We start from the raw sequence: 16,909 nt of genomic DNA on the forward strand, positions 1-16,909 counted from the left end.
GCGCACAGCCCGGGTTTAGAGGTCGCACTGCTTTATTGAGCAAGGGTCGGAGGTTTCTTGCACTTTCCTTTTCATTTGGGTTCGAAACGGAGGTTTCTGGGCAGCAGCAGCCCGGTGCCGACCCCCCCCGGGGTGCTCACAGCGCCGTGCTGGCCGTCTGCTGGCCCGCAGCCTTGGCCTCGCGTGGGTAGTACTCGGCCAGGATGGTCTCGGGGATGCGCTTCAGCAGCTGCTTGGGGAAGATGCGCAGCAGCTGCCAGCCGATGTCCAGCGACTCGAAGATGCTCCGGTTCTCGTAGGGGCCTGGGGGAGAAGCAGGCGAGGGCAGTGCAGGGGCTGGGTGGCGCCGGGCTCTGCCCCGTCCCACGCAGCCCTACCCTGGGTGATGAACTGCTTCTCGAACTTCTGCAGGAACTCCAGGTACAGCAGGTCGTCGGCCGACAGCGCCTCCTCCCCGACCACCGCCTTCATCGCCTGCACGTCCTTGCCGATGGCGTAGCAGGCGTACTGCGGGGCAGGGGGTGCCCTCAGGACAGCCGGACCCTCCGTGCGGCCCCGGCAGGAGCAGCTCAGCTGGCGGCTGCCCGGCTCGGGAAAACGCCAGCCTCGGCTTGGCTGCTTCCCCCTGCTCGTGGCACGCCTGGGGACACCCCGAGCAGGGCCTGTGCGCCTGCGTTGGGGCTGGGCAGCTGGAATTTGTGGGTGTTTTTTGACCCCCCCCCAGACCCTGCAGCACCAACAACCACCAATTTGTGCTGCGTGACCAGCGTCCCCTTGGCTGCGTCTCGCTCCTGCAGCAGGGCAAGCTACAGCCATGCATCCCCTGTGCCCCGCTGGGACTTTGCCCCCCCAGGACTTCCAGCTTCCCAGGCCAGACACCCCAGCTCCTCCTCACCTCCAGGAGAGGCTGGGTGCCGAAACTAAGGGCTCCAGCCCACGATGAGCAAGATCTCAGCCCACAGCCAGGGGAGGAGGGGGCTGCAGCGACAAACGGTGCCGCTTCCCTCCCGCCCAGCCCTTACCAGCTGGTTGGAGACATCGCCGTGGTCCTTCCTGGTCATGCCCTCCCCGATGGCCGACTTCATCAGGCGGGAGAGGGAGGGCAGCACGTTGATGGGGGGGTAGATCTGCGGGGAGACAGGCACGGTCCCACACTGCCAGCCCCAGTGACTGCCCATGGCCCCCCAGTTCCCCCCCACAAGCCTTGGTGCACTCGGCATCGCTGCGCTCCCCAGCCCACGGGCGTGGATCCGGATCCATCCCCGAGGCGGTGCCAGGAACAAACCTGCCGGTTGTGGAGCTGCCGGTCCACGTAGATCTGCCCCTCGGTGATGAAGCCCGTCAGGTCGGGGATGGGGTGGGTGATGTCTGGGGAAAGCAGGTGGCGTGAGCACGGCTGCTCCGTGGGCACGGGCACAGCACCGGCCACCAGCCCAGGGCAGATGGAGCAGTGCCACTGGAGGACGCAGCTGGGTGCGAGAGCGGGTCCCGCACCACAGGGCAAGCAAGCACCAGGTGTAGACCTATGTGTGTGCGCACACCCCCGGGGGGTTCCCCATGCACACGTGCACCCCCAGTCCCATGCCCCCCCCAACCACGCTCTGGCAGGAGTGTGACGCCATGCGCCTCCGTACTGCTCTGCCTGGGGAGGCGCAGGGGGACACCGTGGGGAAAAAAAGAGAACGAAAAAGAAACCGAGCAAGTTTTGCTACAAAGCGCCTTGAACAAAGCCACGGCAGATCCTACAAGCTCCCCCAAGCCCGTTTGAATAAAAGAGTTTGGCATTTCCCAGCCCTGCGGTTTCCCGTGCCCTGGTGTCCCCGCGCACCCCGGGGCGACGCTCACCGTCGTTGGGCATGGTGAGGATGGGGATCTGCGTGATGGAGCCGTTCCTGCCCTCCACGCGCCCGGCCCGCTCGTAGATGGTGGCCAGGTCGGTGTACATGTAGCCGGGGAAGCCGCGGCGCCCGGGCACCTCCTCCCTGGCTGCCGACACCTGCGGGACGGGGGGGCTGCAGTCGGTGCTGGAGGGGGCAGCAGGGCGAGCAGAGGGGGCCTGGGGACGTGGGAACATGGGGATGGGGAGCTGGGTGGGGGCTGCGGGCGGCACTGACCTCCCGCAGGGCCTCGGCGTAGGAGCTCATGTCCGTCAGGATGACCAGCACGTGCTTCTCGCACTGGTACGCCAGGAACTCGGCCGTGGTCAGCGCCAGGCGCGGGGTGATGATGCGCTCGATCCTGCGGGGAGAGGGGCTGGCGCTGCCGGGGGGCTGCGGCGGGAAGTGCCCAGCGCCTGCAGAGCCTCCCAGGAGGAGGAGGAGGAGGAGGAGGAGGAGGAGGAGGAGGAGGAGGAGGAGGAGGATAAGAGCTGTGTGCCGGAGCCCCCGGGTGACTCACGTGGGGTCGTTGGCCAGGTTGAGGAAGAGGCAGACGTTCTCCATGGAGCCGTTCTCCTCGAAGTCTGACTTGAAGAAGCGAGCCGTCTCCATGTTCACCTGCGGGGTGAGGCCGCTCAGCGGGCACGTGGCGGCTCCATGCGCGGGAAGGCAGAGGCAGGAGAGGCAGCAGCCAGACTGCTGCCGTGCCCCACGCAATTTGGCTTTGCCGAGGTCCCCTCCCGGGCCCGACTCACCCCCATGGCCGCGAAGACGATGGCGAAGTTGTCCTCGTGGTAGTCCATCACGTCCTTGGACTTCTTCACCAGGCCGGCCTGCCGGCAGATCTGCGCGGCGATCTGCAGCGGGACGGGGCAGGCGTGCAGCGGGGGGCCGTGCCGCAGGGGCCACGACCACGCCGGGACCACACCACGGCCCCACGGCACGGCCAGACCCCAGCGAGGGGCAGGGGGTGCCTCCAGGGCACAGACAGGGAAGGAGGAAGCATCCCCGGGCACCAGCATCCCCAGCCGCCCACCCCGCCGCCGTCCCCGCTGTCCCCAGGTGCCCCACAGAGGCTGGGACCCGAGGGGCCGGGGGTGGACAGGCAGCTGTGCCCCATGGCCATGCCGCCGTGCCCTTCGCACCGAGCCCCGGCTCGGCCGCGTGAACTCTCCCCTGTCACTCCCGATCCATCAGGGACGTTTTTCTGTCCCACTGCATCACCGTCTGGCGCTGCGCCGTGCCGCTGCTGCCGGGGGAGCGAGGGGCTGCGCTCCCTGACCCTGTCCCTGTCCCCATCCCTGTCCCCATCCCTGTCCCCAGCCACCCGAGCTTGGTGGTTTTGGTGCGGCGCCCGTGACTCAGGGGACACTGGGGGGGCACTGCAGTCCCCACCCCATGCTCGGGGCACCCCACATTTGGGGCACCCCTCATCAGAAAACCCCACATCTCATCTTATAGAGAATCACAGAATATCCCGAGCTGGAAGGGACCCACGAGGATCATCGAGTCCAACTCCTGGCACTACCCAAAAATTCAGACCATGTGACTCAGTGCACGGTCCAAACGCTTCTTAACCTCCAAAATCTCTGCCCCCGGTGCGGCTCTTGGCATAATGGGGTAGCAGAGGGGGAACTGCAGATGGGGAAACTGAGGCACGAGGGAACGCCCTCCCCGCGTGCACCCCAGCGGTGCGCCTGGCACCCACCCTGCACGGCGTGGATGTGGCAGAGCCTGGCCCCATGCAGAGCCAGAGCAGGGGGCAAGGAGCAGACGCAGGCAGGAGCCAGGATCCTAAATCCCCCTCGCGTCCTCGTGTTGAGGGCTCGCGGTCCCGCTCTGCCCCGCGGGCACGAAGGCACCCACCTCGTTGTGGGGGAGGCCGGCGGCGGAGAAGATGGGGATCTTCTGGCCGCGGGCGATGCTGTTCATCACGTCGATGGGCGAGATGCCGGTCTGGATCATCTCCTCGGGGTAGATGCGCCCGTGGGGGTTGATGGGCTGGCCTGGAGGAGGAGAGGCCGATGGGGCACCCCGAAGTGGTGGGGATGCCCCGGATGATGCAAAACACTAATAGAATAATAGCTGTAATAATTAATATAGTACAGAATAACTAATAAGAAGCCCTCTTCGGACCCGTGCGGCCACCCAGCCCCACAGTGGGTGGGGGGCCTGTGCTCAGCAGCCCCACCCCGTACCAGTGCCCGCGCCCATTACCGTTGATGTCCAGAAAGTCCTCGGCCATCACCGGGGGGCCGCTGTCGATGGGCTTGGCGGAGCCGTTGAAGACACGACCTGCAAGGAGAGGGCTGCTGGTGCCCACGGGCAGCTGCACGGCCCCGGGGACAGGAGGGGATGGGTCTGGCTGCGCGCCCCCAGCCCCCAGCAGCGCTGCCAGGTGCATTCGGGCACCGGGGTGAGAGGCGGCTGAGGCCGAGCTGCGCCTTCGTGGAAAAGCAGCGCTTTGGGTGCCCAGAGGGTGCACCCAGCCCCAACCCCTGCTGGGCCATTCCCAGCGCGAAGCATTGAAACGTCTGCCCCAGGCGGCAGCTCAAGGCTCTGCGACGCTGCTGGGCGTGGAAACGGAAATGGGGAGCACCCAAGGGTGCCACGGGGCGTGGGCAGGGAGCAAGGCACGCGAGGGCTGGGTGACATGCACAACCCCACGGCACCCCGGCAGCAAGACGCCAGGACACGGGGCCAGCTCCCCGCAGCCCTCCTGATGCCACCCATGCCACCTTCTCCACGGGGTCCCCGGGCTGGGGTGACACCGAGGCACCCCGCGTCCCCAAACTGGCTCCGGGGGGTGCCAGAGGGCTCCCGAACAGCTCCTGCACTGCAGCTCGTGCTCAGCCTCCTCATCGAGCGGCTCCGCCGGGGATCGATAGCTCCAAAGCCAGCGTGTCTCCGGTCCCCCCCCCACCTGCCGCCCCTATAGGACTATAGGGGCCGGGGCAGCATTGCGGGTGTCAGAGCACATAAAGATCACGGCGGGGATGGGAACGGGGCGAGGGAGTGCGGAGCATGAAAGGTCAGCAGCCTTGGTGCTGGCTGGGCACGCAGGCAGCGGTGGCACGGTCTGATTCATTGCTGGAGCACGAGGAGAGGCGGGGGAGCTTTGCTTTATTGACCATTTTTCCCTTTGCTTTGCTTTATTGAGCGCTTTTCCCTTTGTTTTGCTTTATTGACCATTTCCCTCACCGCCGCCGGTCCCGGTGGCACCAAGGTCAATAAAGCAAAGCACCTGAAGAGCACCACGGGGGGGGGGTCAGACCCTGCACCCCCCCTGCCCACACCCTGCAGGGGATGGGGAGACCCCGGCCGGGACCCGTGCGGCCAGCACCGCACGCAGCCGTGGCGCTCAGCACCGCGCCCCCTGCCCTTTACCGCTGCCCTTTGCAGGCAGGGCGCTGGCCCCGCTCCCCGCGAGCTGGGAAGGAGATGGCAGGAGACAGGCAGCCACAAGCGGGGAGCGGTGCCCTGCGTCCAGCAGCCCCCTTCACCCCGTGCAACCCTGGTCGGGGTCAGGAGATTGTGCTGACATTAATAGGACCTGGGGCCGGAGCTGGGCTGTCCTGGTGGGAAAACCCTTCTGGTCCGTGCCAGGCTCCGGGTCCTGGGCCAGCCGGGCACCGAGACGAGCCAGGGCTCGGCCGAGCCGGGCTTACCGAGCATGTCCTCAGACACCGGCGTCCGCAGGATGTCCCCGGTAAACTCGCAGGAGGTTTTCTTGGCATCGATGCCCGACGTTCCTTCAAACACCTGCAGGGAGCAGGGCAAGAGTCCAGCTAGCGGCAGTTAGCGGGCAGAGAGGGGCAGGGGGGCTCAAGCGCACCGTGGGGCTGGGTTTCGTCAGCGAGGTTACTCGATTTGCCCTCATGGGAAAAATGCACCAGGGAGAGGTGAAAAAAGAGAGGGAGAAATCCCGGGGTTAAGAGGTCTGCCCCGAGAGGCGCTGGCTCAGAGCGCAGCAGCGGCGATGCTCCGGGTCATCGCTCCCGCTGCCAGCCCCAGCTGCGCCTTCCCTCGGGGAGCACGGGCTCGGGACACACGAGGTGCCCTTAAAGGCATCCCTGGGGATGCAGGGAGGTGCAGGAGGGGTGCTGGCACCCAGCACTGGCTCTGGGCATCCCCTGGGTCACACTGCACGGCAGCTGTCCCTAAACTGGCACGCGTGAAGGCGTGCACGGCTGCGCTCACGTTGGTGCGCCTGGGTAAATATTTCCCCACCTGTAAAGCATCGCTGCAACAAATCCCCAAACTGGTGGCGCCAGCTCCTGCTCACACGCAATAAATAAGTGCTAGGGGCCTGCAGAGGCACCCTGTGCTTTCAGGCCCCTGGGTGGCTGCCGAAGCACCCCCGGGGGGGACGAGGTGCTCGTTACGGCAGGGAGCGCAGCAGCCCCACAGCGAGACCCCATCGCGGCGCTGCCCCTAGCAGGGAAGGGAAACCCAAGGCACTTTCATCCGTATAATATTTGACACCATTTGTATTAATTAACCTCCAGGCCGCTGCTTTAATTAGAGCCGGGGGGCCCCCTGGAGCAGGGCTGCCTTGGGAAAGCCGGGGCACGCAGCCGGGTGACGGCGCGGTGCCTGCGGGTGCGTGCCCGCGGGTCTGCCTGCCAAAGCACCGAGCTGCTCCTGCCAGAGGAGCCTTTTTTTTTTTTTTTCTTTTTTCCTTTTTTTTTTCTTTTTTTTTCCCTTTTGAGGCTGACTCCCTAATAGGATTAAGAGGGCGCTGCAAAGGTCTGGGCAGCATTAGAGGGGCGAAGTTCGGCAGCTCGCCAGCGAGGTCCCGCACAGGTCGCCCCCACAGCCACCTCGGTTCGCCAAACCAAGCCACAGACTGCGCTGGCTTGGTGACGATGATGATGGTGATGGTGGTGGCGAGCAAGGACTGGGGCCACCTGGGCAGGATGGTCCCTTTGCCTACAGAGGGCCCCGATGCTCATGGAGAACCCCCCCCCCCCGGCTCTTGGGAGCCCCCAGTCCCAACCACCTGCCCGTGGGGTGGATCAGGGCAGAGGGCTGGTGGCCGTGGGGTGACAGCGGGGGGGGGTCACAATGTTCCTGCCAGGATGCGCAGGAAGGCAGAGCAGGGAGGGAACAGGAGGACATGGGGACAAGGGACAGGGGTCCTGAGGTGGCTGTGGCATCACTCGGCCAGCTTGCCCCAGCGGGGACAGCGGGTGACGGCTGAGAGAGGGGACAGGGGGACACACGAGGACCAGAGGCCAATTGTGGGGCTGTGCCCACGCCTGCCCCCTGCATCCTACTGAACTTCTGCAGATTTTCCTGTTTGGAATTTGGCACCCAGACGCCGCTGCTGTCAGCCAGCTGGGTGCCGGCCCCGGCCCCACACGTGCCACAACGCGACCCCACGCTCGAGCTGCTGGGCCGTGGGCCAGCACCGCAGCTGCTGCGTGTCCCGGGACACGGAGCCGCGGCCACCAGCGCCCTGCGGGCTGGGACAGCCGCCACTGGAGGGGGACAGAGCCCCAGGACAGAGCCCCGGGCCGTGCCGTGCGGTGCCGTGCGGTGCCGTGCAGCCCCTGCCCACCGCGCCGCGCTCACCTGGACGATGGCTTTGGAGCCCACCACCTCCAGCACCTGCCCGCTGCGGCTGGTGCCGTTGGGCAGCGTGAAGTTCACGATCTCGGCATACTGGGCAAACTGGGGGGGACAAGCAGAGGCAGGAGGTCAGGGTGGGACGGCAGGGAACACGTCGCAGCCCCCCACGCCTCCCCACGCACCCCCCTCCTGCCCAGGGGTCCAGGGAGGAGGAGGAGGAGGAGGAAGAGCGAGGGGAAGGTGCTGCCTCGCCAGCCCCATCCTAGAGCGTGCCCGGGTGCAGCACTGCCCTCAGCTTCTCCAGGCTGTGCCGCAGCCCCCGTGCCCCCCGGGAGGGGAAGCCAAGCCATGTCCTGCTCTGGGGACAACGCCCGAGGGGGTTCACTCCACGAGAGCCTGCCCAGCCCTGCTCTCTCCTCTCCCCTTTTTCCTCCTGCTCTTCCTCCTCCTCCTCCTCCTCCTCCCCATGAATCCCCAGCTCGTGCTCAGCCGCCGGGGCTGGCTCCGCCGCTGCGAACTTTGGACTTTAATTCTCCTGCAAAGACCTTTGCATAAAGGACAACAACAAAGCGAAGGAAACACCCGCCGCAGCCTAGCTCTTTAATTGAGCTTATTAATTTCCATCCTGCCGGGATCGGCGTGAAAGGGGCCATAGAAAGGAGCCAACAAAGCCTCGACCACGCATCCCGGCCCCACAGGACCCTCGCGGGCTCCCAGCTGGGGGATGCTGCGACACCCGGCTGCGCCCACCCAAACCCGGCCGCAGGAGCAGGGACACCACCGGGGTGCCCCCAGCCCGGTGCTGGGGACGGGGTGCGTGGTGCCATCGGGGCAGGCGGCTGGTGCAGGACTTGGGGCGCCTGCAGGAGCCGGGCAGAGCGTGCGCCCGGTCACCCGCCTGCATGCGGAGAGCACGTGCTGCGCACACACACACGTGTGCACGCTCACACCCCCAGCCACGGCTGCTCACCGGGCTCTGCTGCTGGCTGCGTCCAGAGGAGGGAGCTCAGGGACGGCTCACGGACCCCCAGAGTAGGGGACAGCCCCGGGGACAGGGGGCAGCCCAGGGGACGGGGGTCGCACTGCCCCATTGCCCACTCCCTGCCCCAAGAGGGGGCTGGCAGCCAGGCCAAGGTGGGGACAGCACGGTGGTCCCCCCCAGCCCCAAGTGACACGGCCGAGGGGGTCACCCCTTGGCAAAGGAGTCTCTCTCCCACCACTGGCACGGCCAGCACGTGAGCTGGTGGCCAAAGGCGTGCCGGGGCCGTGTGTCCCCATGAAAGGTGACACCTCTGGTGGGGACATCCATCCCACGGTGGGACGATACTGTCCCCCTTCCAGCCCCATGGGAGCGAGGAGGGGGCTCTTACCTTCACGTTGTCCAGCACCACGAGGGGCCCGTTGACGCCGCACACCGTCCGGTAGGCTGTGGGACAAGGACACACAGTCAGTACCCGGGGACCACGGGGGTGCTCCCAGCCCGCTCCCCGCATCGCCACCCCCAGCCCAGGGGCACCGCGGGCATGGCAGAGAGGGGTCCCAGGACACCGACACGGCCCTGCTGTGCCCCGGGTGCCAGCTTTGACCTCGGCTGCTGGAAACAGCCCATAGGAAACATCCCTTTCACCCAGTGAGTTTCATCTCAGCTCACGTTAAAATATTTAAATAAAATATAATTCGCAGAAAGAGAGGCAATCGGCAGCCTCCAAATACGCTGCGTGCGCAGCCAAACGGACGCCGAAGCTGTCACTGGAGCGCTTCTGCAGCGGGCTGCTCGCGGTGCGCCCCGGCACGCAGCAGAGAATGGAAACAAAACAACATTTAGAGCCCGAAGTGAGTCAGCGCCGACAGCCTGCCCCGACCCGGCCGCGAGCTTTCGCTCCAGCACCTCTTGCCAGCAAACAGAAAGCTTTTGTGCGAGTCGATGTTTTCCAAGGGCAGGTTTGCATTACACCGAGGCCGGGGCTTGAGAAAAGGCAACACGGAACCCGCTGGCGGAAATAAACACAGAAACAACCCACAGGAGCTCCTTGGACCAGGGAAGGGTAACGCGGGCAGGATGGGGCCCATGCCCCCCAAGGGATGGCGGTGGCTCCGCGGCGGCTTCGCTGCCATCACGCACGGTGACAGCCCCGCCACCCAGAGGTGCCCCCGCACCCCAGCATCGTGGGGTCCTGCAATGGGGGGGGCCCTGGGGCAAGCCTGAGTCCCCAGCCCCATTTGGGGACGCAGCCCCCTCCAAGCACCCAGCTCTGAGCCTGTTTTTGGGCCTTGCTGCAGGGGGGACCCCGGTGGGACCTGGCTCCCAGCGGGTCCTCTGCTGCCCAAGCCCCTGCCACAGCCCGGGGGTCACGGCTTGCCCCCAAAAATCCCCTGGGATGGGCAGCGGGAGCTGGATCCCACCAAGCATGGGACCGGCTCCGGGGGCCACCGGAGGTGCCAGCACCCTGTGGGGCTGGGGCTCTGCACCCCTTGGCTCCAGGAGGTGCAGGGTGAGGAGAGGACCCGGGGGCACGGCCAGCAGGGGGTGGCTCGGGACGAGGCGGGGGTCCCAGGGGACAGGACCTCTCCAAAGTGACCCAAAGGCAGGGAGCACCCGTGGGGCTGAGCGCAGGGACCCCAGTGGGTACACACGGGTTCACAAACCCCGCAAGAGGGGGACGGTGCCCGGGGAAGGGGGAGCGGGGCCGGGAGCGGCTCCCAGGCGGGTGCAGGTGCTGGGGAACTGATCCGGCTCTAAGCTGCTCCTTGATCATTTCCCCGATGTGTCAAACGCCGGAATGCCTGCCATGGCGGGGCCTGGCTTTGCTGACCCCGCAGGGCCCTTTCAGCCCCCTGCCCTCTCCTCTCACACCGGGCTCTCTGATTTACTCATGATCCTAATAGGATTGGAGAGGCCGGGCCAGCTGGCGAGCTCGCGGCCCCCTCCCTCCCTCCAGCTGCGGGGATGGGTGGTCTGCAGGGGACAGGGGACCCTCGCCGCAGCGTCCCCGCAGCCAGGGCTGCCCGGTGCCGGCGTCACCACCGGCACGTGCGTGGGCAGGATCCGGCCCCAGAGCCGAGCAGGGCACGGGGAGCTGCCCCGTCCCTCCTGGGCCCTCTCCGTGCACCCACCCTCACGCCCCGGTGTTAATTCCGGCCACTTTTGCAATTAGCCGTCTCCTCGTTACCCAATTACGCCCCGCTCCTGCCCGGCAGCCCCGCCGCCCATTCAGCAGCCTGGGGGGCTGGCGCGCCGGGGGACCCAGCCGCCAATCTCCCCGCTTTTGTCTCCTTTATTCCCAAAGTGACCATTCTGCCTTTTATTTCCCCTTCCAGCCCCTTCACAAATATCCGCCCGCTTCCCTTCCCTCGGGAGGTTTTGTTGGGCTCTTTTCTTCTCTCCCGCTTCCCTCCGCCACCGGAGCCACCCACGTGGGGGCACCCCACGGGCTCGGCCTTCTCCCCACCCCACGGTGGTCTGCGGGCACCCCCCCGCCCGCCGGCCCCTCCAGGACATCCTCGCCCACCGAGGGCATCAGAGCCGCCGGCTGCACCGCTCGGTCCCCCCCTTGCCCGCCAAGCTCCCCGCCTGCCCGCCGCCTTCACACAACCCAAACATCTCCATGCCCTCCGGAGGGCGCAGGCAGGAGGCTGATGGAGGTGTTCCCGAGGGACGCGGGGCAGATGGAGGCACCCAGCCCCAGGGCTCGGCCACACAGGGCCCCACAGCATCACCCCGGGCTTGCTCTCAGCATCGCGGCACCACCGATGCGGGCAGGGACCGCTGGGGCCACCGGGTCACCTGGAGCCGGGGTGGGGAGCCCATGGGGAGCCTCCCCGGGCAGCTTCTGCAGTGCCCAGGAGGAGATCGGGGGGGCTGGGCCCCCAGAGATGGGTGGGCAGGAGGACGGACGGACAGACAGACCCGACCACAGGTCTGGAGAAAGGCGCAGGGGTGTTTTGTGCGGGTGAAGGCCTCGCTCGCACGTCGCTGCTCTTCACCGGTTCCGCTGAAAAGCCCGGCACAAAACCCTCCGAGGGAGCTCGCCTCGTCCTGGGGGGGTTTCTGGGGGTTCACCCGGCCTGCCCCTGCTGGGGCCGACGTTACGGAAACCTTAATCACCCGCGAGGGATTCTCCTGCAAAATTCCTCATTTCCTTCAACGCGAGGAGTGAATGGGAGCAGGAACGCTCCTGGGAGCGCAGCTCAGCTTGCTGCAAGCCACGAGGCACCCGAGAGTCACCACGCGGGGACGTTCCCCCCAAAATTCAGGGACACCCCCAGCTGGGGCACCTGCCCCTACGTGTGTCACACCAGGGGACGGGGGCAGCTCCCAGCCGGTGCTCTCTGGGCCCTACCTCGACGTAAGAGCATATCGCGACATATCGCGACAGCACCGACGGCCGCTCGGCAGGCGCGGGGCGATGCCGTGACGGGGTTGGGGGCGAGCGGGGAGGAAGGGAAACCGCCGAGAGCAGGGGGAGGAGGAAGGAGGGGGAGTGCCGGAGCGGGGCGGAGGTCGGGGGGGAGAGCCCCCGCTACCGGAAAGCACTAATTCAGATAATTAAGACGTTGAGCCGTTATGAAAAACCCAGCCCCGGAGTGGCGGGGTGGGTGGGCTGGGCGGGGGGGGTGGGGAGGAGGGGGAGAGGGGCCGGGGGGGGGGCCCAACCTGCGGGCAGAGCGGGACTGGGAAAGCAAAGTCTGGCAACCTGGCCCTTGCACGCCCCCTCCCCAAATTCACAGCCGCTGTCAGATGCCATCTCCGTTAGCCGGCCGCTCACGCACTATTAACTCCAGCGGCGGAGGGCGGTCGGGGTGGAGGGGGGGGCACAGGCACGGCCCGCTGCCAAAGCGGCCCCCACCCCGCTAATTGGTGCCGCTCAGCCGCCCTGCCCTCCGGCCCTCGGCCCCTGCCCCGGCAGCGCTGGGTGGCTGCTCGGCCGGACAGCTTAGGGCTCTGCTCCAAAGAGCCTCGCCGCCTGGCCCTCCTCTTCCTCATCCTCATCCTCATCCTGCTGCCGGGGGGGGGCCGCATCCTGCGCCTCGGCTGAGCCTGGCGCTGGAGGTGGCGGAGGTGTCCCCGTGCCGCTGCTCGTCCCGCTCCACGGGGCCCTGGACGCGGGGCAGAGGCTGGCACAGACACCCCTGGGTGACGGGCTCACCGGAGGCTGGGTCGAGGCCAGGTTCGGGCTGATTTGGGTGACAAAGCTGTGAAGGGCTGCCGCAGCAGCTGGGTTGGTGCCCAGGACTCGTGTGAGGCTCAGCGCTGCCCGGGGGGGGGTCCCACGGCCCCCAGCCACCTCCCCGAGCACCGACTGCAGCTCTCGGTGCCCCCTGAGCCTCCCAACACCTCCGGCCCCAGGCGTGAAGCAAAGCGCTGGGGCAGGGAAAGCGAGCAGGAGCTGGCGCAGACAGGGCAGGTGCCCAGCAAACAGCCCTACAACGCGCCCAGCCCTGCTCCCGGCCCCGAGCACAGGGAGCGAGGGGACGGAGCCGGGGTCACCCCGCACGGAGCCGAGGGCACCCACCCAGCCCCGTGCTGACCTCCCCACCTGATGGTTTCACACCCGAATTTTAACCAAAACTCTTAGCGAGGCCGATGCTCGGCACGGCACAGGTCCCGAGCCGGGGCACGGATCCGTGCTGGTGCCCCGACGGCGGCTTTCGGCACCAAGCCCCGGCCCTGCCCGTGCCTTGGCCGCCCCGAGCCGCGCGTGCCGAGCCCTGCGGCCGCTCCTCAAACTTTTCCGACAGTCCCTAAGTGACCGCTCTCCCCCTCGCAACCTGCCCATTGTGCGATGTGTCAGTTTGTGCAGCGCTGTCAAACGCGCGGGGCTGCCCAAGCCCAGCGGAGCCCGTGAAAAGCCCGGCGGGGGGTCACACACTATGCCACTAATTAGGGCCGCCGGCCGAGGGTTCCCATACACACCTGCACGGTCATGTGAGGGAGGGCAAAGAATGGCAGCACCAGCCAAGCGTGAACCAAACAACCAGCCCGGAGAGAAAGAAAAAAAAAAAAAAAGGAAAAAAAAAAAAAAAGCGCTGGGCTTGCTGTCACATTTCTATCAGACAAAACAGGGCTGGGGGTGGAGGCAGGAGCGGGGCTGCAGGACCCCGTCCCGGGGGGCAGAGCAGGCACCAGCTGGGCCAAGTGCCCTCGCAGGACTGCGGAGCTGAGATGCAAGAGGCATCCCTGCCTGCCCGCAAGCTGCTGGTAACCCCTCTGGGGGTGCTGGTGCCCGCTCGCGGGCGCGGAGTGGGCGCTCCGGGCATGGCAGAGGGGCTCGGGATGGGCTCTGCACCCAGGCAGCTTTCCTTAACCCCCCCCCAAATCCTTTTCTCACCGCTCTGAAATAAGACCCCTTTGTGGGCTCCCCTTTCCAGGCTCAGCCCTGCTGCTCCGGCACCTCTTCAGGCCCCCAGGCACCACCCGCGCCCCCCCGCCTGCAGCAGCAAAGGCACCCCAAGGGCCGGGCAGGCAGGAGCTGGGCAGCGGCAGCAGGAGCAGGATGCCAGCTCCCCGTCACCAGCAGCCCCCCAGTGCCCAGGGACCGCCCGGCCCCGTGGAGGCACGGTGCAGCGGTGCCCACCTCGAGCACCGGGTCCCCTCCCAGGCAGCACCCGGTGCTCTGGGCTTTCTGCTTGCCCCCACCTCCCCAGCGAGCAGGGGAGGTCCCACCACGTGCCAACGGCTGCCCAAATTCGTGTAGGAAGGGGCGCCAGGGGCTCGCACGCCCGCAGCTCTGCCGTGGCCGCTGTCACCGCACGGCCACAGCTCCCGGGAATTCTCCGCGAGGCTTTCAGGTAGCTAAATTTGGATTCCTGCTCCGTGCCTCTGGCTGGCTGTGACTCAGTGTCACGCTCCCAGCGAGCTCTCTCAGGTCTTACGCTGATTGCAAGTCGCCGGGCACGGCAGCGATTAGTCAGGGTGGTGTAAATCAGAGGCCAGGCAAGGCAACATGCCTCCTCCCTGCTCCGAGCAGAGCCCCCCGAGCTCCTTGCTTCTCCCCCCGACTCTCCTGCACGACCCCAGCTGCTGCCCAGGCTGGGGGGGACGAGGACCGGTGCTCGGGGTGCGCGGGGCAGCCTGCACCCCCCGGCTGCATCCCGTGGGACAGAGCCCCAGCCCCAGCTCTGCGTCCCCCTGGCACCAAGCAGGGGGACAGGGACAACCCGATGCTGCCACAGAACCCAGCCACCAGGCTCGCTGCCTTCCTCCCCCCCGCATCCCCCACCCCCTTGCAGCCCTCGGGCCCCCTCCAGGCAGCGTTTGCGGGGCAGGGCTGGGCGCTGCGCGTTGCACGGGCAGCCCCGGGTCCACGTGCGGGCGGCGGCATCGCTCGCCGGGTTGTTTTTCGTAAAGATGGGTCAAGCCAAAGGCCAGGAGGTGATAAGTGCTTCTGCCACCCGCTTGTGCTAATGGATTCGCAGCGCTCGCCAGCAGCTGCTAATACCTCCTGGCTCTCAGGAGAGCCGGCCCCAGCAGAGCCGCGCGGGCAGGGCAGGCTCAGTCCTCTCCGCCAGCCAGCGCCGGGGACGTGTCCCTGAGGGCGACGGCTCCGGGTGACAGCCCAGTGCCAGGCTGAAGCTGGGGCCGTGTGGCTGCTCCCACAGGCAGCACCCCGTGCGGACCCCACACCGCTGAGCACCCCGTGCCGCTGCCACCCAGCCGTGGGGCTGGCAGCTGATGGGGTCGCACGTGTTGGAGACCCCGTGCACAAACCCGGAGCTGCCAGGCAGCGCCCACAGGACCGTCCAGAAGCGGCACTCAGCTGTGCTCAGCCTCGCATGCAGGGGACCCTCATAAAAGTCCCCCCAACCCTTCCAAACGCCACTCTCAGGTGCGCCCTACAGGGACAGCACCAGCCTCCCACCCTGCTCCCACCCTCCCCTTCCTACCACCCCCATTCTGGGGGTCCCAAGGGCTCCCCCAGCTCCAGGACCCTCCTCTCCGAGTCCTCCCCACAGCAGTGGGGGAAGGTGCAAGGCTCGCTCGTGCCCATGTGAGGCTGGGAACATTCCCTGACACACGGCCCCCAGAGCCAACGCAGCCCCCCAGAGCAACGTGTCCTTGTTCCTACAAGCATCGCCACCACCCCGCTGCACCCCTGCACTCCTCGCCTCGTGCATCACGGGGGCTGCTGGACGGGGGGGCTGCTGCCCCGCTCCATCAAACCGTCACCCATGGGTGCACAACGCCACGGCGGCGAGAGCCGGTGCCTGCAGGATCCGTCTGGGGCTCTCCGGGGAGGGCAGGAGCTGCCTCCAGCGGGAGGAGGCACAGCCTCAGCCCCTCGCACTGCCCTCGCTGCCCTCCCTGCCCCTCCTGAGGCCAAAGGCTGCCCTCGCCCAGCGCCAACCGGGGAGAAGCCGCCCGCAGCCGGGCCCCGGCGGGTGCTGCTCCTGCCCCGTGTTGACAGCAAACACCGGGCAGAGCCGGCGGCACGCAGCCCTCCCGGCCCCCTGCGGGCCTCCGACGGCCTCCAACGCCCTTGACGCCTCCGACCCCACCAAGCCCGGGCAGGGGGAGGCACGGTGACGGCCCCGGCTGCCCCTGGCCCCCCGGAGGTGTGCGGGGTCGCCCTGCCCGGCTCATGCACGGTGAGCCCAGGGCCCCCCGGCAGGGCTGCGCCCGCACCCAGCACCTTTGGGGCCGGGAGGGTCTGGGAGCAGTGACACGAGTGGGTGCCGCGCTCCGGCACGTTGTCCTGGGGGGGGGCAGAGCCCACCATTACAGTGGGCCACCCCGGCTCCATCCCCTGGAGGAGCCCCCGCGCCCCCCAGCACGGCTGCACCTGACCTTGGCAGGGGGGTGGCCGCGACACCGGCCCCTGCAGGCACCCCGCAGGGTGGCGGAGCCCCCCCAGCCCCAGCCCCCGGAGCCCCCCCCGAGCCCTGCCCCGCACTCACTCAGCCGGGGGCTGCTGCTGAAGTCGCGGGTGACGGCGAGGGCGTGCTCCCGGGCTGCTGCCTGCACCTGGACCGCCATGGACCGGGACGTGGACCCTCGGCACGGCTCGGCACGGCTCGGCTCGGCACGGCACGGCTGGGCACGGCACGGTACGGCTCGGCACGGCTCGGTACGGCACGGCTCGGCTCGGCACGGCTTTGCACGGCTTTGCACGGCTTTGCACGGCTCGGCTCGGCTCGGCTCGGCTGGGCACGGCACGGTACGGCACGGCTCGGCACGGCACGGCTCGGCACGGCTGCCCCGCCTGCAGCAGCACTGCCCTGTGTTGGCTGTAAACAGAGGGGCGGCAGGGGCGGGGAGCGGGGTGGGGAAACCCAGGGGCAGTGGGGCAAGGGCAGGGGCAGGGGTAGGGGCAGGGGGGTGATAGGTAGGGGTGGGGTTTGGGTCGGGGGAGGCTCGGGGTAAAAGTGGATTTCGGGTTTGGAGTGAAGGTCAGGTACATCAGGAGCGTTAGGGTCGTGGGGAGGGCTGAGGGCAGCGCTGGGGTCAGGTGGGGGGCATT

At 67.6% G+C, this 16,909-nt stretch overlaps 1 protein-coding gene across 10 annotated transcripts in view; it reads right to left on the reverse strand.

Moving 5' to 3' along the window:
* Positions 1-14: 14 nt before the first annotated feature.
* ATP6V1B1 (ATPase H+ transporting V1 subunit B1) overlaps positions 15-16,909 on the reverse strand; it is a 40,442-nt gene continuing 23,547 nt past the window's right edge. For 4 of the 10 annotated variants that reach the window (XM_080589726.1, XM_080589734.1, XM_080589733.1 and 1 more), the window contains exons 2-15: positions 16,347-16,642; positions 8,822-8,877; positions 7,455-7,553; positions 5,546-5,639; positions 4,095-4,172; positions 3,744-3,883; positions 2,633-2,734; positions 2,398-2,495; positions 2,115-2,238; positions 1,846-1,996; positions 1,286-1,368; positions 1,023-1,127; positions 378-507; positions 15-303 (exon numbers count right to left, since the gene is read on the reverse strand). In XM_080589726.1, coding sequence (XP_080445852.1) covers positions 137-303; positions 378-507; positions 1,023-1,127; positions 1,286-1,368; positions 1,846-1,996; positions 2,115-2,238; positions 2,398-2,495; positions 2,633-2,734; positions 3,744-3,883; positions 4,095-4,172; positions 5,546-5,639; positions 7,455-7,553; positions 8,822-8,877; positions 16,347-16,425 — 1,506 coding nt within the window. In that variant the 5' untranslated portion in view covers positions 16,426-16,642 and the 3' untranslated portion in view covers positions 15-136. Of the gene's footprint in view, positions 304-377; positions 508-1,022; positions 1,128-1,285; positions 1,369-1,845; positions 1,997-2,114; positions 2,239-2,397; positions 2,496-2,632; positions 2,735-3,743; positions 3,884-4,094; positions 4,173-5,545; positions 5,640-7,454; positions 7,554-8,821; positions 8,878-16,346; positions 16,668-16,909 lie in introns of all 10 variants that reach the window. The other 6 variants (XM_080589732.1, XM_080589730.1, XM_080589725.1 and 3 more) reach the window with 3 other exon arrangements.

This window comes from Anser brachyrhynchus (assembly GCF_964034855.1).
Source record: "Anser brachyrhynchus genome assembly, chromosome: 4".
NCBI lineage: Eukaryota > Metazoa > Chordata > Aves > Anseriformes > Anatidae > Anser > Anser brachyrhynchus.